General features: G+C 39.7%; 2 protein-coding genes across 7 annotated transcripts in view; one reads left to right on the forward strand and one right to left on the reverse strand.

The window, feature by feature from the left end:
* Positions 1-20, reverse strand: part of TMPRSS11E (transmembrane serine protease 11E) — a 51,064-nt gene extending 51,044 nt beyond the window's left edge. The window contains exon 1 of the mRNA XM_080590740.1: positions 7-20. The gene's annotated coding sequence lies outside the window, so the exon portion shown is untranslated. The remainder of the gene's footprint in view (positions 1-6) is intronic.
* A 1,236-nt stretch (positions 21-1,256) lies between these two features.
* Positions 1,257-21,951, forward strand: part of YTHDC1 (YTH N6-methyladenosine RNA binding protein C1) — a 42,893-nt gene continuing 22,198 nt past the window's right edge. For 2 of the 6 annotated variants that reach the window (XM_080589168.1, XM_080589169.1), the window contains exons 1-17: positions 1,259-1,415; positions 2,974-3,108; positions 5,276-5,377; positions 6,012-6,340; positions 6,472-6,820; positions 8,191-8,280; positions 8,788-8,841; positions 9,448-9,542; positions 12,064-12,172; positions 12,272-12,389; positions 13,449-13,533; positions 15,385-15,551; positions 18,101-18,183; positions 19,670-19,706; positions 19,799-19,838; positions 19,941-20,003; positions 21,625-21,759. In XM_080589168.1, coding sequence (XP_080445294.1) covers positions 1,388-1,415; positions 2,974-3,108; positions 5,276-5,377; positions 6,012-6,340; positions 6,472-6,820; positions 8,191-8,280; positions 8,788-8,841; positions 9,448-9,542; positions 12,064-12,172; positions 12,272-12,389; positions 13,449-13,533; positions 15,385-15,551; positions 18,101-18,183; positions 19,670-19,706; positions 19,799-19,838; positions 19,941-20,003; positions 21,625-21,759 — 2,019 coding nt within the window. In that variant the 5' untranslated portion in view covers positions 1,259-1,387. Of the gene's footprint in view, positions 1,416-2,973; positions 3,109-5,275; positions 5,378-6,011; positions 6,341-6,471; positions 6,821-8,190; positions 8,281-8,787; positions 8,842-9,447; positions 9,543-12,063; positions 12,173-12,271; positions 12,390-13,448; positions 13,534-15,384; positions 15,552-18,100; positions 18,184-19,669; positions 19,707-19,798; positions 19,839-19,940; positions 20,004-21,624; positions 21,760-21,951 lie in introns of all 6 variants that reach the window. The other 4 variants (XM_080589171.1, XM_080589172.1, XM_080589170.1 and 1 more) reach the window with 3 other exon arrangements.

Below are 21,951 nucleotides of genomic sequence, written 5' to 3' on the forward strand. Positions count from 1 at the left end.
TCTCACAGGACTTGTGCTCCAGGCCCTTCACCAGCTTCGTAGCCCTTCTCTGGGCACGCTCCAGGGCCTCGATGTCCTTCCTGTAGTGAGGGGCCCAAAGCTGAACGCAGTGCTCGAGGTGCGGCCTCACCAGAGCAGAGTACAGGGGGACGATCACCTCCCTGCTCCTGCTGGCTGCACTATTCCTGACACAAGCCAGGATGCCGCTGGCCTTCTTGGCCACCTGGGCACACTGCCGGCTCACATTCAGGTGAGCATCAATCAGCACCCCCAGATCCTTTTCCTCTGCACAGCTTTCCAGCCACTCTGCCCCAAGCCTGTAGCGTTGCATGAGGTTGTTGTGGCCAAAGTGCAGGACCTGGCACTTAGCCATGTTGAACCTCATCCCACTGGCCTCTGCCCATTGATCCAACCTGTCCAGGTCCCTCTGCAGGCCTTCCTACCCTCCAGCAGGTCGACATTTCCCCCCAACTTGGCATCCTCTGCAAACTTTCCTCCTCTATACTTTTTTTTTCCTCCTTCCCTACACCTGATCCCCCAGCACAGAGGGCAGCCCCAAACCCTGCTTCAATACAATGCCAGCGAGCCCCCACCAACAGCAGGCAGTAATGGCATCACCCCCCACACACTCTTTTCTTTTCCCTTCCCTTCCTTTCCATTTTTTCCCTCTTCCCTTCTTTCCCTTTTTTTCCCTTCCCTTCCTTCCCTTTTTCCCTTCCTTTTCCCCTTTTTCCCCTTCCTTTCCTTTTTCCTCTTCCTTTCCCTTTTCTTCCCTTCCTTTCCGTTTTTCCCCTTCTTTTCCCTTCCCTTCCTTTCCCTTTTCCCCTTCCTTTCCTTTTCCCCTTCCTTTCCTTTTTCCCTTCCCTTCCCTTCCTTTCCCTTCCATTCCCTCTTTTTCCCTTCCTTTCCGTCTTTTCTTTTCCCTTCCCTTTTTTCCCTTCCCTTCTTTTCCCTCTTTTTCCCTTTCTTTCCCTCTTTTCTTTTCCCTTCCCTTCCCTTTTTTCCCCTTTCCCCCTTCCTTTTCCTTTTTCCCCCTTCCTTTCCCCTTTCCCCCTTCCTTTCCCCTTTCCCCCTTCCTTTCCCCTTTCCCCCTTTTTTTCCCCTTTCCCCCTTCCTTTCCCTTTTTTCCCTTCCCTTTCCCTTCTCTTTCCCCCCACACAACTACGCATGCGCACACCGCGCAGCGCGGCCAGCCCTTTGCGCACACCCCCCCCACCGTCCCTTACCACCGCGCATGCGCTGCCGGGCGCCATTTCCCCCCCGCCCCCCCGCCCGTCCGCCGGTGACGCGCTGCGCGTAAACAGCGCGGTGCCCGGTGGGAGAGGAGGCGTTGGGTGCAGGAAGAGGGCGCCGCCATCTTAGGCGCTCGGCGCGTCGCGGCGGCGGGATGGCGGCGGACAGCCGGGAGGAGAAAGGTAGCCCCGGGGGACGGGCTGGGGGCGGGAGCCGGGGTCCGGGGCGAGCGGGGGGAGCTTGGTGCCCATCGGCGGAGCCGTCTGTCCCCAGCCGGGCCTGCTCGGTCGCTGGCGCCGGGCCTTCGTCCTGTGAGGCGCCCGTGAGGAGAGCGGCGGGCAGCAGAGGCTCGCTCCGGGGGCGGTTTTTGAGGCTTTGGGATGTGGTGCGTGGGGACAGGACCTTCGTGAGGGGATGGGGACGTGATGCCCTAACAGCGGGCTCGGGGCAAGGTGACTGCAGCAGCGGGAGCGAGGCAGAGGGCAGCGAGGTTCGTTGTGCTGCAGGCGGGTTGCTGCTGGTTATCTTCCTGCAGAACTATCTGATTTTCATTTTTTCCTTAATTTCCTATATTTTTTCCTTAAAATTTTCTATTAAGAGATGTAATTACTTTGTCGAGCAGAAGCTGACACTGCAGTATTCTTTGAGTGCTTTCTGCTCGCTGTTCCTGTCTTCTCTGCAGTCCCTTAAGCTTACCGGGCACTGTGGGTAAATAAGTTTGAAATAAAAGAATTGAATGTTTGCAGGGCAACATATGTTCTGAACGCTCAGAACAGCCTGTCACTCTGTGCGGAAGCTGAAGTTATCCACGTGCTGTCTGTGAGGTTATACGAGTCAGTCCTCGCTAAATTGACGTTAAAGATGTGAAAACATACGTCAGATGTAGCGGGTTGCTGTCTGGTGGTTAGCACAGATTATAGTTGTCTTATTAAAAAGGTGAAGGATCCTGGTAGTGATGTGGGTTGGTTTGCATCGTTTTGGATTTCTATGGAATGCATTTCATCTAAAACTTCTTGCCAGATAGCTGGCTGTGAATTGTCATTCACCATTTGTGAGAACGGTGCAAGTCTGCTGTGTTTAGTATTTGTTTTTGGCAAATTCCCACTAGGTTTTGTTAGAGCTGATGAGTAAAATTATTTCTGATATTTGAGTCTTACCTATATTATTGTAATATTGGTGGGGTAGGATATGTTTGGGATGTTCTGGAATAGATTTTAAAAGCCATTCTAGAAAAACAGTAAAATTGAAATGTGTACTATTGGATTCTTAAACTTTTTCTTGTATAACCATTTATCCAGATGGGCTTGATTTTTTTTTTTTTTTTGTGTATTTAGGATGTGTGTTGGGGTTTTCTGTTTAATCACTGACAGCGGTCAGGTCATGAGTAGCAAACAAGAAAAGTTTTTATGTTTTGTATTTTAATTTTCTTTTAAATTGCTGCTCTGTGAAAGGATGGGTTCTGATTGGATAGCAGATGTTAATAAACGTTTGTTTGTAACTGAATTTATTTTTACTGAAAATGCAATGTTATTTCTGTACTCCATCTAAAAGAGAAATGCTGTTTCACTGCTTAGGGAAAGTGGAAGTAAATCTCACTGACCCTTTCAGTTTTAAATTGCGTGGTCTTATCCCCTCTGTTTGCCAACTCAGATTCTTGTTTGGACCCTTCCTTGAATAGATCTAACTCTTTTGGCCAGCAAAGGAAAACACCCTCCCCAGGTTACTTTCCTGCTGTTTCAGGTGAGTTAAATTTGTTCATGGAGGGATCCAACACACCCCGGAGTCAACATAAGATGAGTTGCAGGAGAGCCCAGTTGGGAGTGTCTGTAGTGAAATGGACCCATGTGGACCTTCCCCCTTCAGCAGTGATGAACTGTAAGAAATCTGTCCCTCTACTGTTCTTCTGTTTCTTTTTTTTGTGCTTTTCCTGATGCTTATCTTGATCTCTCTGAGATAATTTAGCTGATCAGGTTGAATGCTTAACAGTGACAGCTCAGCGAGTGGAATCATTTTATGGAGGTCAGTTGAGCAGTATACCTGATGCAGGCGGCAGATGGGAACTCTGTGGTCAGATTGCCCTTTTTGCATCAGCAGGCTGCTAAATAATTCTGGAAATTTCTTAGGAGTCAGATGCATCACAGAAAGGAGGGAAGACCAGTTCCTGCATCTGTCCTTTGAATACTTTTTTAGGGTTCTGACTACAAATCAGGCCCACCTAACCCTGAAAGGGGTTGTCAGTCTATGTCAGACGTGGTTATTCCATAAAATTTTTATTTTCTCATTTATTTTTGAACCAGTTCATACCTGAGTATTTTAACACCTCTGAATGCTACTGCAGTAGCTAGGTTAAATATAGTTTACTCAAGCATGTAGTTGCCTCACTAAAACAGAATGAAGGCTGAGGCTCAGTATTTGTGGTCTGAGGTAGGTTCTAATTCCAGGAGGCCTTTTTTTCATTGGTCTCCAGTAACAAAATTTTGTGTTGAGAACTTGCCTAGCCCTTTGTGGGGAAACATGATGCAAGCCAGGAACTGCAACCCATGTTTAGCAGTTGCACAGCCATCAGCCTGGCTCTTACATTTCTCATTAAAAGCAAGAATATTTGCTGTGGGTATATATGTATCTACAAGCATCAAGGGCTGCTCCCAAATGAATTACAGTGTAGCTTTGTGATATTTGAATGTCCTCTGACTATAAACTGCCAGGGAAAAGCTTGATCCACCTCTCTCTGCACCACTTCCTTTGCATCATTTACAGCAGCCATGCAGTTCAGTGACAACTTCTACATTCCCCTGCCACAGAAAAAGTGAAGAAGTGCCAGCAGGGAGGCTAGCACACATAGTGACTTCAGATTCAGGTGTATATAGTAGAGATAAAAATTATAATAACTTTTTAATACTAAGCTGTAAAACTCATCTTGTGGCACAGCTCAAGAATTTGAGATAAACAAATTACCATACTCTGGATGGCTTTGTTTACTGCTTTACCACGATTCTGTCCAGCACAAGAATACTGACCTGCTGCTTTTTAATGTGCTACATAGTACCTTTTCCAGATACTGTCAATAGCTGAATCCCTGGAATTTGCTCTGCTTTCCTTTTCTGAAACAGAAAATAGAATCACTGACAGTAATATAGAGTGAAAGAACTCAGAATTCCAGAGTTTAGGAGAAGTAACATGGGATTCTAAATTAATACTTGCTCTATTATATTTCCATTTGCATACTTACACTTAGTCCATCTTATTTTGAAAGTGATTGGAATATTGATCTGCTGTCTTACATCTGATGAATCTTTTTACCAGAATTGCCACATATTCCCATTGGTTTCACTCAAAGTGAAGCAGAGCTAGAAGCAGTGACAAGTTTTAAAAGTTGTGTGACCAAATGTGGTCATTTACTATCTCTAGCATGAATTTCCTGAACTTTTTGTCCTGGTGATTAAAATGAATTAGTTTTTTTTTTTTTTTTTCAGAGCAACTCAGAATTATGTGGCAAATAAGTATTTCTTTCCACTTCTTCAGTGGATTGACCTAGCTTATGCTCTTGTTAGCTTATCTTGCCCTTCTGTGGCTTTTTCCTTGGAGGTAAACCACAAAATTCCCCTCCTAACACAGCAGTGAGAACAAAATAGCAGGGCAGAAGACAATAATAAATCTGCAAGTTCTTCAGGATTTGAAATAGGAAGATCCCTCGTCTTTTCTTATGGCACTTAGGCTATTGCCCACTCTCCTTTTTCTCTTGTTTTTGAACAGGCTTTTTTGTTAGGCTTGCATTTTTAGGTCAGCTTTGTAACGCTTAAGTGATGTGAGGAACCAAGCTGGACCTTATTCAGAGGCCTAAATGCATTCTGTGACATTTTAATTGTTTTATTGGGTTTGCTCAATCCATCCAACTGAAGTTGTGGACAAAATCAAGACATTAATTTTTGCCATGTGACAGATCTGTAACCCTAAAGGAAACGTTCTGGTTTGTAAATACTAGTTCTACTGTAGTTTGCATCTTCAGACTCATTATGGTTGTTTTTAACTCTTCTGCTTTCAGATGGTGAACTGAATGTCCTGGATGACATTTTGACTGATGCTCCTGACCAAGATGATGAGTTATATAACCCCGATAGTGAGCAAGATAAAAGCGAAAAAAAGGGTAGGTGACTATGGTAGTGGATATTCTATACAAAAGTAAATGACTAAAAAAAAAAGTCTGTCTTAACAGGGTTAAAGTCTTTGAATAAGCAGTTTTTATAACTAGCTTCAAAGAGTGAAAGAGTCCAAAAAAGTCTTTATTTCACAGGGATCTACTTTTTCACCAGACCTTCCGGACAAACGTTTAACTAGGTGTCCTTTCATCATAGAAGCAGGTGTGGAGTCTGCCTTGTCATGAGCATATTTGCCATTAGGAAAAGACTGTACGGTTTGCTTTAATGAAGTGAAATGGAGCAAGGCAGTCCCAAAGTCCCTTTTGGGCTCAGTTGCTAGTTTGGCTTTAGACCAATCCCGTAAGAATTTAATTTAGTGTTCCCATACATAAAATTTAGAAAACACCTACCAAAACCTAAAGGATTAGTTGGATATCCTAAAGGATAGTAATATGCCCTTTTTAGAGCATTAGCTGTTCTGAACAGGCAGTATTGAGTGTTGTTGCAAAGCTTACACCTGGAAGATGGTGCCTGTGACAGCAACAGGGGAGTTACCGAAGTAGAGAGAAAGTGGGAGTCTCTGCAGAGTTTTTGGTGTTACATGCAAAATAACATTGAGCTTGGTATCTGTTTTTGTTTAAGGATCAAAAAGAAAAAGTGACAGGATGGAAAACGCTGAAAGCAAGAGACAAAAACCTTCTCTGCATTCATCAAGGCAGATGATGCCAAAGCCTCCTAGTTCATCAGTTAGCAATAACAAGAGAATAGTGAGTACGAAAGGAAAGCCAATATCAGAATACAAGAATGAGGAGTATCAGAGGTCTGACAGAAACAAGCGCCCAGATGGTGATCGAAAGACACGCATGTCAAGCAGTTCCAGGGATCCTTATAAAGGACAGCCAGAAAAGACTTGCATGAGGAAGAGGGATCTTGACAGAAGGGCAAAGTCTTCCACACCAGATGGTTCAGAGGTATTAAATGTTCTTGATGCCTTATAAATAAAACAATTATAAGACCTTTTATAAGGCAGATTTTCTTAGGACTGTGTGTGCATCCTGACAATCTTATATGTCCACTGATTCACTTTTTCTTTAAACATCAGAGAATCAGACATGATGTGGATAGAAGACCAAGCAGATCCAGCCATTCTTCTAAAGAAGAGGTGAACTCTGAAGAATATTGTTCAGATCATGAGACTGGCAGTAGTGGCTCCTCTGAACAAGGCAATACAGAAAATGAGGGAATGGAAGAAGAGGAAGATGATGAAGGGGAGGAGGATGAAGAGGTGGAGGAAGATGGGGAAGAGGATGAAGAAGAGTATGAACAGGATGAGAGAGATCAGAAGGAAGGAAATGACTATGACACACGGAGTGAAGCCAGTGATTCTGATTCTGAATCTGCCTCATTCACAGATGGATCAGTCAGATCCGCGTCTGGTTCAGATGCATCAGGTAAGTGACATTTAGCATGCTAGTCTGAAACACCTTGGCATGGAAAATTTGGCTACTCCTAAAAATACCGCTTCCTGACCGTGTCAAAAGTAAATCTTAACAGCACAAGTCATTAAGATCTTAATTTTGAAACATCGTAAAGAAGGAAGAATCTTACTGGAAAGTGGTCTTTCACTACACAAAAACTTGTGGAAATCAGGATTTCTTTGTTGAAGATTTGTATTGTTCTTGATTGCTTTGGCCTTACTGCTAAGTGCTTTGAAATCTTAGAGATAATATTTTCTTAGTTCATCGTTTCTTAGTTAATATTTTCCTTGTGGCTTAACTTCCCGTGCAACTTATTTTAAGCTGGTGATGAGCTATTCTGTATTCATGCAGATAAGTTACCAGGTAGACTGATGCAGTCAGAGCACTGTCTTCTCCAGAGAAGGTACTATGTTAGACAGATGAGCTTAAATAGTGGCTGCCTTCAGCATAACAAATCTAAGTTGAAATGATTAGCTATTAAGACAAACTTAGAATAAGAGAAAAATTTTAAGCAAAAACTAGAAACAAATGCTTCAGAGCTGTGTAGTGTAACCAGTGCTGACATACAGATAGGAGTTTTTAATGACATAAATAACTGCATGGTTTGGAAGATTTCAAGTTCATGCAGACCTATCTTCCAAGTAAAGCTGAACATTATTCCCCTTAGTTGTCTTTATACAAGCAGACATAAAGGGTTTGGATCGAGTAAGCCTTGGAAAAGGTGATCTCTGTATTGTAATTTCTGCACAGTGGAGAAACTGGTACAGTTCTGTGTTTTCTTGTCTTGTTTTCTTTTTCAAATAAGAAAGAGGCTTACAGTCTCCTGTTGAGATTCCTCTAATATAGCTTCCTGGTCTAAAGTCTCCATAGGTGGCCTTTCTCCTTAACATCTGTCTTTGATTTGGTTTTATGGAGGGCTATAAGGTGTAATGAAAAGACAAAGATGTAATAATTTTTCAGAAAATGCCCACAATATAACATACCTCTCTTTAGAGTGGAAAAAACTGCCTGTGTGCCACAGTGCGTTGTTTTCCTATCTCTTTTCCTTTTGTTGAGCTCTGAGAAAGCAAGCCCATGTCACTATCAGAGCTTGTGCTCTGTGTTGCAAATTTGGCTGAAGGCAGGAGAGAATTAAACTTCCCTTACTAGAACACCCAGGAGATTCATTCTGTCTCAAAACTTCACATGCAATTTCTAGATTTGTGACATTTTTTGTCTTTCTGTGAATTGAAGGCTTGGCTACTTAGCATTTGCTTGTTCTGTGCGTGCTACTTATTTGAATTTTGCCTGCCGCTTGATGTTTAAAATATTGCTGTTATTTGTTATATTTTTCTTTTTTTTAGATGAGAAAAAGAAGGAAAGGAAGAGAGCTAGAGGTATCTCTCCGATTGTTTTTGATAGAAGTGGAAGTTCTGCATCAGAATCCTACGCAGGTATTTTTTCCTTTTATTGCTTGTTGTCCTGACTTGCATCAAATCTTAATGTGTAATCTAAAATAAGTGTAACTGGCTGTAGAGATTTATGGGGTATGTAGCTTTGTATAATTTGGTATTGACTTCTGGCATGTTGTGTGTGGATACCTTTGGGGGGGAAGTAGGCTTTCTTGTTACTTTAATGCTATTCTGTTGCTTAAGTGGAATTTTCACTTTTTTTTAAACTTGGAAGATGATGATTCAGTGACTAGTTTTCTGAGTAGGAAACTGTTCAAATACTACTTAAAAAAAAAAACCAAACCAAACAACCCAAAAACAAACAATAAAAACAAACAAATCAAATCAAAACACTCGTGCACATTGAACAGTATTTTTTTTGTGTGTGTGGGTGCGCGCCAGAAAGCATAATTTGTCATGAATGAAAATTGTATGTGACAAGGCTGTAGAAATTGTATATTATCTCTATTAAGGCTCAATCTGAACAAAATGTACTTTGGCTAAACACAGGTTCAGAAAAGAAGCATGAGAAATTATCATCTTCCGTTCGTGCTGTCCAAAAAGGTATCATTTAAATTTGAATTTTTTAATGCATGCCCCATAGCAAGCCATTGTCTGTGTTCATTAAATTACGTGTAAGTAGTAATGTTCCGATATAAATCAATTTGAGCACATAATTATTGTGAGCATAAAAAAAATTTAAGCTACTTTTGCATGTGTTAAGACCAAAATACAAAAAATTCAGCTGATTTACTCGTAGCAACAGAAAAGCAAAAAATGATGTGGTTTAATTTGAAAAGAAGAATGTTTCAGTAGTCTCTATTGAAGGATTAATGTTGATACAAATGTTTCCTTCTGTTCATTCAAAGATTCTTAACAAAATAAGTCCTATATATCGGAACATCACTGAATTGTGCTGATCTTATTTTTATTTTTTCTTTACCTGAATATCTGAGTTTTAGTTTTGGTTTGACTTTCCCTTTGCATTTTGTACTCTACAGCTTAGACTTCAAGTTTTGAGTTGGGTGGTTGACTGTCTTGATACATAGGTAGGAATGGGGTGGGATCTGGTGTATTTTGAAGGAAGCAAACAACTATCTACACTGACAGCAACACTTTTGAAAACTGTAAATATTTACAGTTCTGCTTATTTGACACTTTGTTTTTCAGACCAAACAAGTAAACTTAAATACATTCTCCAGGATGCAAGATTCTTTCTCATCAAGAGTAATAACCATGAAAACGTATCGCTTGCTAAAGCAAAGGTAAGTTAAATTTTCTTCAAACTGATCACCTTGAGTATTTTGAAACACAACTTACTATAGAAAAATATACTGATTTATGCATTCTTTTCTCTGTTGCTCAGATCTTGGTAGAGACAAGAATGAAATGTTCCTTGATTCTTTAAGGGTAGCTACTCTGCTTCCACTGTAGTCTAGAGAAGTTTCTGAACCATCAGTTATTTATCTTGATGAAGTATGCTTAAAAAGGGGCCTTAAGCCATGGGAGAGTTAAGACGGGAGTTTAATGTGCTTCTGAAAACATTGAGGGAGCAGGAGGCAGTGGATAGCTGTTTCAAGAAACTTTCTGCTTTTTGAAAGGCATTTTCCTTCTCTGCCCAACAAATCTCTGAGGTGCTGTAGCCTGATGCTATGTTCGGAATGTGACTCTTCACAATACTTTTCTGAAAAACTGATCGTTTTTAAGGTGAACAGTTGCAAAATACAATGAATGTATGCAGTGTTGGTATTTTTCCAACGTGCGCAAAGTTGAATTTTAAAATTCAAAAAACAAAGTAATAATTTAAAAATAATAAGAAATATTTAATATCATACTTAAAAAATAAAAATAATAGTTCTTGTAATCAACTGATTGCATTTTTGTTCAGAAGTTATAGAAAATGATTGTGCCTTTTTTCAAGTTGTTTACAGCTTTTCAAAAGTTATTGTAACAATTGTGTTATCAGGTTAGGAGTTAGAGACGGTGGCACTCTTTGATAAATTCAGCACTATGGGTCTCCCGCTTCTTACGATTTGGGGGAGCTTACCTTTTCAGTGCTATGGTTCTTTTTCTTTGGAATTTGTTCTGTGCATTACATCTGCCTCTGCGATCAGACAGGTTTCATAACAGGTAAGGGATAAGCAGTGATAATATGGGATGGATCATCTATCTCTGCTTGGTGATGCTGAGCTGTCGCTCTCTGTAGTGAGCAGATTTGAGCACTTTGTCTGGGCCACAACATTGTTTGGATGGGTGATCTGCTGTCCTGGTTACTGTTCCCTTAAGGACAGAAATTCTATGGGTAGGATCTTATATGCATGTTCCTTGCTGGAGCATAAAGTTTCTTTCTCTGGGCTTCCTCCATTAAATCTTGGCAGTGTAGTATTACGTGCTGTTCTGTCAGTACCTGTCAGCTGCAATAGAGGCCAAATTCTGTCATGTTACAGAAGCAGAATAGAAAGGATGCACAGTTACTTAATTCTCTGTGGTCCACCAGTGCTTGAGAGGCAGCAAGGATGTTGTGGCCCTGGCCGTTAGTTAGGCTTTAAGGAGATGTCCTGGGTGGACAGTAGCTCTCTTGGAGGTATTTGAGCCATCTTCCCGATGCCTCCTGAAGGTTGCAACAGTTTTCTAGTTCCTAAAGTTCTTGGAGTAGATATTTTGTCTCTTCGTATATTGACACCAGCACTTTGCAACTGCATTGGCTTTGCAAGTGCACTGGCTTTTGTGCAGCCAGTGTAAGAGGTTGTTCTAACTCACGGCGTGCTTTCATGAACAGCCTAAAGCAATATACATCTAACTAAAAGCTAGTAACAGGTTAAAACGAAATAGTTCTCTGGTGACTGTATTCTACTGAATTTGGTTGTCACAGAGTCAGATGACCAGTAATTGAGCACAGAGTAGGACATGAAAGCACGTTTTCAATGGGAAAAAAAAAGGACAGAAAAGAATGTTTTCTTCAGCCTCAGAATATATTCCAGTAGAAGCTAAAATTTGAGCATGTGAAACCAGCATAAGCATCTCCTTTGTTCTGGTCCCAAGAAATGGGCTGGGGAGCTGATGTTGCTGAAAAGTAGTGCGAGAAACTGGTTATTTTACAGCTTAGCTTGGTTGGTAGCCTAAAGCAGGTGTTTTTTTTTTTTGTTGTTTTGTATGGCTGGATGAATGGCTTATGAAAGATGAAAGTCAGGAATTAGCCAGGGGTGGTGTGTGAGGCTGAACATACTGCTTTGAGTTGTATTGCCAATTTAAAATGTTTGTCTGGTGTCTTTCATGTCTGGCCATTTGCTAAAAGATTTTTGAAGTCTGCAAGCTGCCCTCTACTAATCTGTCAAGCTAACAAGGATATTGGACTCTAGCTGCCCACCTTTTATATATATGCTGCTGTTTTTTCCTAATACGTGTGTATTCTTAAAAATACACGAGCTTCTAAAGTGACTTGAAACACAACTTAAAAATACTAAACGCAAACATTCTTATGTTATCTGTCCATCATAGTTACAAACAACACCTGTATAAGTGGTCTAAATGCATCGGCAGTGTTCATAAAAGATTGAAAAGCCATTTTTAAAAACTTTTTTTCTAAAAGTTTTATCATAGGGCAGGCTAAAAATATTTTCTGAAAGAATGATTTTAGCAGTACCATTCTCTTTCCATTATCTTTTATCCCAAAGCACTAGTTCAGTCTTGTTTTCCTCACCTGAACTACATACTTGAAATCTTTCAGCTAAATCACTTGAGATGAACTCATGTTTTGGTGTTGGGGTGGGGATTGTTTTGTTTTAGGGAGTATGGTCAACACTTCCAGTGAATGAAAAGAAGCTTAATGCTGCATTTAGATCAGCGAGGAGTGTTATTTTGATATTTTCTGTAAGAGAGAGTGGCAAATTCCAAGGTAAGGGAAAGTTAGCTTTTATCAAGGTAAGTGGAAGTGAGATTTTATGTGCAGTAGCTTTCCTGTTGCCTTTGTTACAATTCATGTGAAATCCTTCAGGATTTGCAAGACTTTCTTCAGAATCCCATCATGGAGGATCACCTATACACTGGGTGCTGCCTGCAGGAATGAACGCGAAAATGTTGGGAGGTGTCTTTAAAATTGACTGGATTTGTAGGTAAATAACTGTTCATTTGTTTCTGCTTAGTAACAAGACCTAATATCATTTTTGTGTATTACTCAGTTGAGTGCTGACAGCATCCTTTTGAAAATTCATTTCAACTAGAGAACTGTCCTCCATCCCCCACATACTCATGGCCACATGTTACTGAACTTGGAATTCCAATCTGTACCTGATGTGCACTACAGCAAATAATTTTTTTTCCTGTAGACCATTGATTAGTTTAGAGATTTTTAACATTTGAATGTTTTCCTTCACTCACCTCTTGCCCTGAAACTAGAAAATGAAACTAGAAAACTATTGTGAAATTTTGGAGTAAAATCAACTGCTCACTCGTTAGACAGCTGTGGGGAAAGTGGGGAGGAATCCTGTAAGGATGGCTCTGTGTTTTACTGACATGGTGGCATCCAGCTGAACAAAGAAAATGCTACTGCTCTAAAAAAATATGTAATAGATTACATTATGAAGTAGTCTCTACTTGCATAATACATAGGATGTTTGTTGATATAACTGAGTGTGTTGTAAAGAGGTCGTCTATCAGTCCAGTGAGATGCGGTGCACAAGCACTTGTGCTGACGAAGAATAAATACAGGGGAGGTGACGCTTCAATTTATAGGAAAACTGAAGCTGGAAAGGACTGTAGGAAGTTATCTACTCCAACCTCCATCTCAAATAGGGTCTAGCTTCAGAATAAGATTAGATGCTCCAGGCCTTATTTCAGTGACATTGCTATAAACAGTACATGTAGATACCACCTCACATAGAGACTGGTTAGCATATTCGGATTGTGACTGCTTATTGTACAACCTCAATATTATACAAAGACAAATTTCTTTAGTGACACAGTGTAGACTTCAATAGTTAATACTGGAATAAGACACAGTGAAATCTTCAATTCTTCAGGTATTACTATGTGTTAATACGTCTATTTAGAGAACCACCGGTACATAGGGTAACAAGATTATTCTTTTTGTAAGGTCCTATTGTATGCATTATTATTATTTTTAAGTAAAATACGAAGGCAAAGCTATAAATGATACCACTTGCATATTTTAGGCGTGAATTGCCGTTCACTAAGTCTGCTCACCTGACCAATCCTTGGAACGAACATAAGCCAGTAAAGATTGGACGCGATGGACAGGTTTGTTTGTTTTCTGTTTTGTTTTTTCCTTAATAATTCATGTCTTCTAGTGCTTGCTAAGTTTGTATGTACAGAAGATTTTAAATCTCTTCAGATCAGTTACTCATTGTAAGTACTGTGATGAGGGCAAGAAGCTTATTTTTAGTACTGTTGGGGGAGAAGGAAACAATATAATGCCAATGTTGTTGTCTTTGTGATGAAAGTGTTCGGTGCTTCCAAACTGTGATATTTTGGGATTGAAATGTAATGTGTCTTGCATTGTATGGTGTGCAAACCTGTATAACATCAGTTCTTAAGAACTGGTGTTTGCAGCTGTGTTCTGCATTGCATTTTTCTTTTCTACTGTATTGCTTGGGGTGTAGGCTCTACCATTATAAATTATATACTAGTAAATTGTAAGTGGGATGGCTCTTTGTCTTGTCAGATGTACCAGAGCGCAGGTATGTTGCTGCTGTAATCAAGTAACCCAGCCTTGATTTAAAATAATGGGTTCTGCTTTCTGAAGGCAAGATGGGAGTACCTATACTGTATGGAAAATGTTAGACTCCGTGCATTATTTTTCCCATAGACACATTCACTTTGTTAGGTAGCAAAAGTAAAATGGTATTTTCTGTCATGTTCAAGTGTAGTGTGATCTCTGAAAAATGATTTCATTTAACTTTGATTCTGTTAAATGGTCAAGGAAACAGAGTTATTTTTAATGTTTTGTCCCCTTCACTATAGAGTTGTAGATGTGGGTTTTCCATTTTTCATAAAATTACTGTACTGCTAGGTACTGGGCAAGCATGCTTGTTTTCCCAGCTTTTGCTCAGGTTATTTCATGAAGTGGTTGTTGTTTATCTGTTTATATTTTGTGTAATCTCCAATGGATGTTTCTTCTGATGATGCATACACTTTCCCTCAGAACTCAAGTGAGCATCTACAATATCCTTCACTAGGGTGTTTCACAGGCCTGCTAGTCACCAGGTTGAAGAAGCCCTTTCTTGGATTGTTTAGCACCTGTCTCCTCCTAGTTTAATTTGATGGCCCCAAGTTTCTTGCTCCAGAAAAGGGAGTCAAGTTGATTTCTGTTCGATGTTGAGTTCTTTGGAGGAGAGGGTTGCTCCCATTGTGGCTCTTGTTTTCCACACCTCACAAATTCCTCCTTTTTTTTCCAAGGCCGAAAAATCCCCACCCATTTGGTCTTTGCATACAGGAGTTGTTCCACACATGCAGTATCCACGTCACCTCCTTTGAAGCTTTTCCAGTTCTACTGTCCTTATCCCTGTCCCCTCTGCCTTTTTTTCCCTTCAGAACTGCACCCAGTATTCCAGGTATGGGTGGAACATGGAATTCCAGAGTGGTATAATTTTCTTATTCTGTGTTCCTGTCCTAACAATCCTGAACACGTGATTTGCTTGTTTTGACCACTGCCAAGTGCTAACCTAGTGTTTCATGGATCTATCATCGACTGAAGAACTCGTTTTTTTGAGTGGTAATAGTGAACTTCATCAGGCCATGGCACTGTATGTGAAGCTAGGATGGATTTTTCTCCTACGTGTCGCTTTTCTTTCTGTAATAGGTGATTATTTTCTTTGTGATGAAAAACAGTCCTCTGGTTTTGTAGCAAATCAGTGATGTGGCCTGTATGTCTCATGGGAAGATATGGTTGCCCCAAGTGTTGGACTAATTCATGAAAATTCTAAGTAGTCCCTAAAGAGTGGAAGGTAATGTAAGTGAATTTTGCTATGTCTCGAGTCATACTGAAGTATCTTCAGTGTCTTTTTTTTTAAGTGTATATTGCTAATGTAATTGAGGAGAGTGTCTTTTCTTCGGTTTATAAACCACTACTGAACTTCTAACTAATTGTAGGAGATTGAGCCGGAATGTGGAACCCAGCTTTGTCTTCTGTTCCCTCCTGATGAAAGTATTGACTTGTATCAAGTCATTCATAAAATGAGGCACAAGAGAAGAATGCACTCACAGCCCCGATCAAGAGGACGCCCATCCCGTCGTGACCCCGTTCGGGACGTGGGAAGGTTAGAAACGTTCTTTGGACTGATAATAGGCACATGTATCAGAATAACGTGATGGAGGAATGTGATTCGTCAAAGCTTTCCCTGCGATAAAGAAGAGAGAAAATCCTCAAATCAAGCTGCATGGACAAGTTTGTGGCTTCATTGAGGATTTCACATGGTTCCCCGGTCTGTCATTTTTCAAGAGGAAAATGGGGATCTTTGCTTTTGCAGAAAAAAAAAAAAAAGCTCTTAAAGTGCTCTCTAGTTTAGACTAGATCATTTATTGAGATAATGCAACATGTAACACTAGCTGTAGGTAAGCTTGGATTTATTATGAGCAGGCTAGATGGAGAGAAGGAAATATTTATATGCCAAAAATGTGTTAATATCTTGTAAAAGCCTTTTCTTTCAGGTGTGTCTCTGGATAAGCCTTATCAAATATGGGACTTTAATAAGGATCACTTAAAATTTTGCAGAAGATGCCGCCTCATTTTGAGGATAAAATATTTAAGTTATTTTGATATTCAAGAGGAGCATTATTGGGACTGTTTCAAATTGTGTCACCGTGATGTTTTAACCCCATTGCCAAATATTCTCTAACATATAACCACTGAATTCACACATCTTGCTGAGCTTCTGAAAACAGTAGGTTCTTTCCAAAAGGGATCGAGTGGCCCTTGGAGACCCGGCAACAAACCAAACAGAATGGCTGTTGCTGTGTCTGTATATACAACCTTTCCAGATGCTGGCAGTACCTGTGGACTTAAAGTATTTTTAGAGGATCGACATGGTTATTGATCACTGCTATATGAACTTAACATCATTTTCCAGAAAAAAGGGGGTATAACTTGTTACAGAATTGGAGAAGTCTTTGCAAAGAACTGATATTAGCCCTTCTGCCAAACACCTTTTCCCTGTGTAGCCATTTTGCATACAGACTGATGTATGGTTTGGGCTGAAACCTTTGGTTGTTTCCTCTTTGTGGAAACGTCCTGTGGTAGGTACAGATACCCAACGAGAGTCCCCTTTTCCTTGAGCTTAAAAAAAGGACACTATAACGAGTAGGTAGGAGGAAACCTGGCAGCGCCCCCCTATTTTTGGCTTTAAAGGACTGAACACCAAGATGGCTTGTGAAGTTAAGCTAAGAGGTTTCCAGTGCAATAAAGTATATACAAGTGAAGGTTTTGCAATGGACTGCAAACTATACATATAACACCACCACACCTTCTCAAGCCTGCCAGGGCCTCCATTTATGTATGTGGCTTACAGCTTAAAGTCAGTAGTTGGACTACTATATGAACTGTTTCTATCATAATTTATACCGGTCGTAAATGCACTCTCAAAACTACAAGAAAGCGGTATGTTTATTCTTTACACCAGCTTCTATTTTTCTTGATCTGATTTTGCTGTAGATGCAACTGCTTTGTTTTTTGGGCTTTTTGCTCATAGTAAAGAATCTGCTTTCGTTTTAAAGAGCTTAGTAACTGGGTATGGTGGGCTTTAAAAACTGAAGTTGGGAAGGGGGAGGAGAAACTACTTCTCATAAAACTAAGAGAGCTGTGTGAGCTCATTACTCAGCAAGCAAGTTGCACAGTAATTAAGCATTATAAGAAAGTGTTGATTTCATGTCTTTGTCATAAGGAATTATATTGCTGATGGGGGATTGGATTGTAGCTGATTTGTGTTTAGAAACACCTTTATGTTAGCATTGAAGTCTCCCATTGATGTTCATGTACCTTGATGGAGCAACATTAGCAGCCAGTTTTCAGTTCTTTTTTAAGCATAGTTCTTTATTAAACATAACAGCAATGGGAATGTACGTGTTTTATAAACAGACTGCCTTCCCGAGAATGAGATTCTTAAAGGTACTATCTCTTCCATAAGAGAACTATTCTGTATTTAAAAAAAAAAAAAGCCCTAATTAATTATCAGGAAATTTAAACATTCTTAAACTTTCTGTAAAAGGCACTGATACATTACTGGTAAATTGCTTAGAATAGAATTTGTTAGAAATAATATTGTTGGACTACAAAGCTAGCCAAGCTGCAGTGAAAAGCAATTTCACAATAGCATGCACGGTTTTATTTATAAATGTTATGCAAATAGACCTCTTATAGAATTATTTACCCCATAGCTAGCAAAGTAATGTCCGTGCCTTTTGACTGTAATGGTATAATTTACCGTTTATTTTAACTGTATGCAGTAATGTAAATTCTGTTGTCCAATAGGTTGGTTCAAAATGTAACGTGAAAGTATAATGCTAAAGCCTAAGTCTGAATTTGTTTCAGACAATTCTGTTACCTTTTGTTTGTTACAAAGGTACCATTGGTAGAGTTTCTTCCATAACTACCAAAGCACCTGTAACCAAAAGCTAACAGGAGGGTATTTAATCAGACTGTTGTATGTAATTATTTGAGTTCAAACTTAAAGCTTTAGAATAATTTGAAGCAGATGAAGTTCAGAATGGATAAATGGAGAACCTGGGCGGCTCAAGCTATTCCTTTGAGGTATTCTGCTGTGCCGAATGCTCCAAGCAACCTTGTTTAATTTCTGATATCTAATTTGTATAGGCGTCGACCAGAAGATTATGATATTCATAACAGCAGAAAGAAACCAAGGATTGACTATCCCCCTGAGTTTCACCAAAGACCAGGTTAATATCTTACCATGAAGATTTGTGTGCACCAATTCACAAGTGTTTTCTCTAGTGCATCCTCATGAATTCTAAAAGTAAACTTTTGGTATGGTTGGGGTATAAAAATGGAACGTGTCCTGAGTGCTGTCTGCTGGTTTAAACCACTTCTTGCCAAAGTCTAGTGGCACTAAGCTTCACTGCTTTGAGAGAAATGAGTTAATCTAGACCGAGCCCTTCTAAGAATCTCAGAATTGTGGAAATTGTTGTGCGTGGTCCTCTCAAAAACTTTGTTGATGTGGTTAGTTGAAATGCCTGCCAGTCACTAGAATTTGCTTGACCTACTTGCAAGTGCAATCAAATTAAAATGTTCATCAGAAATTTTCTACTGGGAAAGTTAGCTAAGATAGCCTGAGTAGTAGGCTGTATTTAGAGACAGTGGTAGACATTCAGTTGTGTTTTCAGAAACTTTTTTTACAAGTTTGATACGAGGAAGGGAATGGAACACTGTATTTTACAAGAGGCTCTAATGATGGGTTTGGGAAAATAATTTTGCTGTTTTCTAGAAAGAAATGTTCACAATTGTGATACAACAACAATGCTCATAATATTGGAGATTTTTTTCGGAAAGCAAATATTACAAAACGGTTGGTTGTAATCTACAGAGACTTGCTCCACTAGTGTTAGAAATATAAATTCTGTTATTTCAGTAGTAGATTTCTAAATCTTTCTTAAGAATGTGCCTTTATCTGTCCAGCTTGACTGCAAAGTTAGCATCCTTTGATGCAAAAAGTATGTTTTTTGCTGCTCCCTGTCTTTCCAAGACTATTATTTAGAGTACAGAACAAAATTTTAAGAACTAATGAAGTTCAAAACTATTGTTTTATTAGCGGCATAGGCATGCCTGGTGTTTTGCACCATTTTGCTGAGCCGTGAAAAGTTTACTTCTTGGAATTTACTAAAGCTGTAATAATTCTTTGGCCTGGACAGCTTTTCCAGATGGTTTTACCTTGTTTTTAAGTTTCTGTTTAACTTCGTATTCAAAACCTAGGAAATCAGCTTTGAATCGTGGTGCTCTGGGCATCTCTGTACTGAATGCATGGTTAATAAGTAGCAGCGGACATGGGTTGACTGTCAGGGCACAGTACCCTTCAAGCCTGTGGGCAGTTCCAATTAATTTGAAAGAAATTTGTCTGTTTGCACAGATTTCCCCTTCCATATTTGTACTGCGTGCAAGCTTCTGTGAGTGTGTATGAATATATATAAGCGCACACATTTTATATATATGTATAATTTTTTGTTACTATACTATTTTTCTTTACTGTCTACAAGAAATTTTAAGTTTGAGATTATTTTGAAACTGAATACAACAGGCATTACACTGTGTGCCAGCTACCAAATTGTAACAAGTATTACAAAATGGAAGGATAGATTCTAATAAGTATATTTTTTAAGACTGTTATAATGAGATGGTAAATTAAATTAACACTGCTTGATGTTCGAACAGGGTATATAAAGGATCCCAGGTATCCTGAAGTAGACAGGTAAGGTGTGTTCATGCTGTTCACTTTATGTCCTGGTAACTTGTCTGTGTGGATAACTTGGATTTAGTTCTGCAAATTTTTATTCCCAACAGACGATTTTCAGGAGTTCGACGGGATGTGTTTTTAAATGGGGTAAGTTGGTGCATATTGATTTTGTGGGAACTCTATATTCAGCTTTCAGCACTTCCGAAGAACACTCATCACAAATATTAATATCACTGTCTTTCATTTTAGTCCTACAATGATTACGTGAGGGAATTCCACAACATGGGACCACCACCACCGTGGCAAGGAATGGTTTGTGTCTTGTTCAACTCCATTTTTCTCTAGAAAATACGGCTTTTCTGTTCCCCACTATAGGAGCCTAGTATATCTGAACTGTGCCCAACTCTTCCCTTTTCCTAAAATTTATCTTTTCTGTAATTGCGTAAAATTTCAAGGAGGAAAAATTACTTATCAAGTATCTTGTATTTTTATTTTGCTCTCAGCAATATTCCATCACTATAGTAAGGAGCACAGCAGCAGGAATCTGTGTTGGCTTGAACCTAGAAGGAACTGAAAGCTCTGAGGAAGTAACAGATCCTTTCTGTAGCCCGCACAGGAGGGTGTGACCAAATTCTGTGCTCAGCTAAAGATTCACAGTAATTGGCTTTCTTTCAGACAGCAAGTGCATCAAAGAGGTGGACTTGCTGCAGAGTCTCACAGAATGGGCTGGCGTGCTCAAGTGTTATGCAGTGGTTTGCTTTTGGCTATGGCAGTGAAGCATGAAGGAAAGTAGCAGACTGTACTGAATAGTGTAATCCAAATAAGCTACGTCATATGGCAGCCTCCACTGAAATGCACTTTTTTCCCAGTCAGATATGCATGTGTATGTTCGCACATGTATACAGTTACCTACGCTGAATTTAAGTACAAGCAAAATATCAGTTACATTCATTTGTGGTTTTGTCATCCTGTGAGGAAGAAAAGTCACTGTAATTAGTTATTTTGATTATATTTTGTTATTCTGGCTCTGAGTTGTGTCCTGATTTTGGGTAATTGTAACAAGAGCCAGAAAGCTTGTTGTGTATATTGTGAATGAGCAACAGGCTGTGCCAGATGTAGAGATGCTATTACAGCCTCTCATTTTTCTCAGCTGTAACACAGCTCTCATTTGCCATAACTGAAGGAGATCAACAGATTTTTCAGACTGGGAGGAAAATGTTTCTTCAAACACAGCTAAACCTAGAGATGCTCCCATCATTTCTCCCTGCTCTTCCCCATTCTGCATGATGGCCAAGTAGTCATTTTAAAATCCAGCACTTCCACCTACTTCATTTATGAGCAGCAATGCAAGCAAAATTGCTTTAGTAATATCTGAAAGAAAGACCTTATTGATTAAAGAGATGGAAGAGAAGCCAAGAGATGATTTGATTTAAAAAAAATAATAATTAAAAGAATCTGCTAGCCTTTTGTTAAATAATTTGTCTTGCAGAGTAAGCTCGTTCATTTAAAACAGGATATACCGATAAGGAATGGCACCAGGAAGAATCATTTCTGTGAGAATTTGTGTGTTTGGTCAAAAAATCATATTCCATATGCATAGGTCATTAATAAGAATTAGCAAAATGAAGTTGCAAAATTTCACCTACAGCATCACATTGAGGCAGGTATTGAAAGGAGGTGTGTTTTGGGTCTGGGGAGGGTGTTGGCCAAACTTGTAAAAAAGGCAATGATGTGGTCTGTCATTGCTTTTTGGCAGTAAAAGATAAGAAATGTTCTGCTATACAGTTAGGAGACTGTGATCAGATTTAGATGCCTGTGTTAAGTTGTTTCCACTTGAATGAAAGTAACCTCTGCTCTTAATTCCCAGCACTAAGCCTTGAGTACATACCTTTGTTTTAGAACATTCAACACATTTTATGTAACTTTCTTGTAGCCACCGTATCCAGGCATGGAGCAGCCACCACACCACCCTTACTATCAGCACCATGCACCTCCACCTCAAGCTCACCCTCCATACTCAGGACATCATCCTGTACCACATGAAGCAAGATACAGAGACAAACGAGTAGTAAGTGTCCACAAAGTCAGGGGGAGACAAGTCTGCAGGCTAGAGTAGGAATAGGAGGAATTTGGAGTACAGATGTAGTCTGGGACTTGTTGACTTTGAAAATCGGGTTTTAAAGTGCATTTTAGTTTTCCTGGGAAAGGTCAGTCATGTAGATTGGCTAGGTATTTCCAGCATCTTTGAAAAGCGTCTCTC

The sequence above is a fragment of the Anser brachyrhynchus genome (genome assembly GCF_964034855.1).
Source record: "Anser brachyrhynchus genome assembly, chromosome: 4".
Taxonomy (NCBI): Eukaryota; Metazoa; Chordata; class Aves; order Anseriformes; family Anatidae; genus Anser; species Anser brachyrhynchus.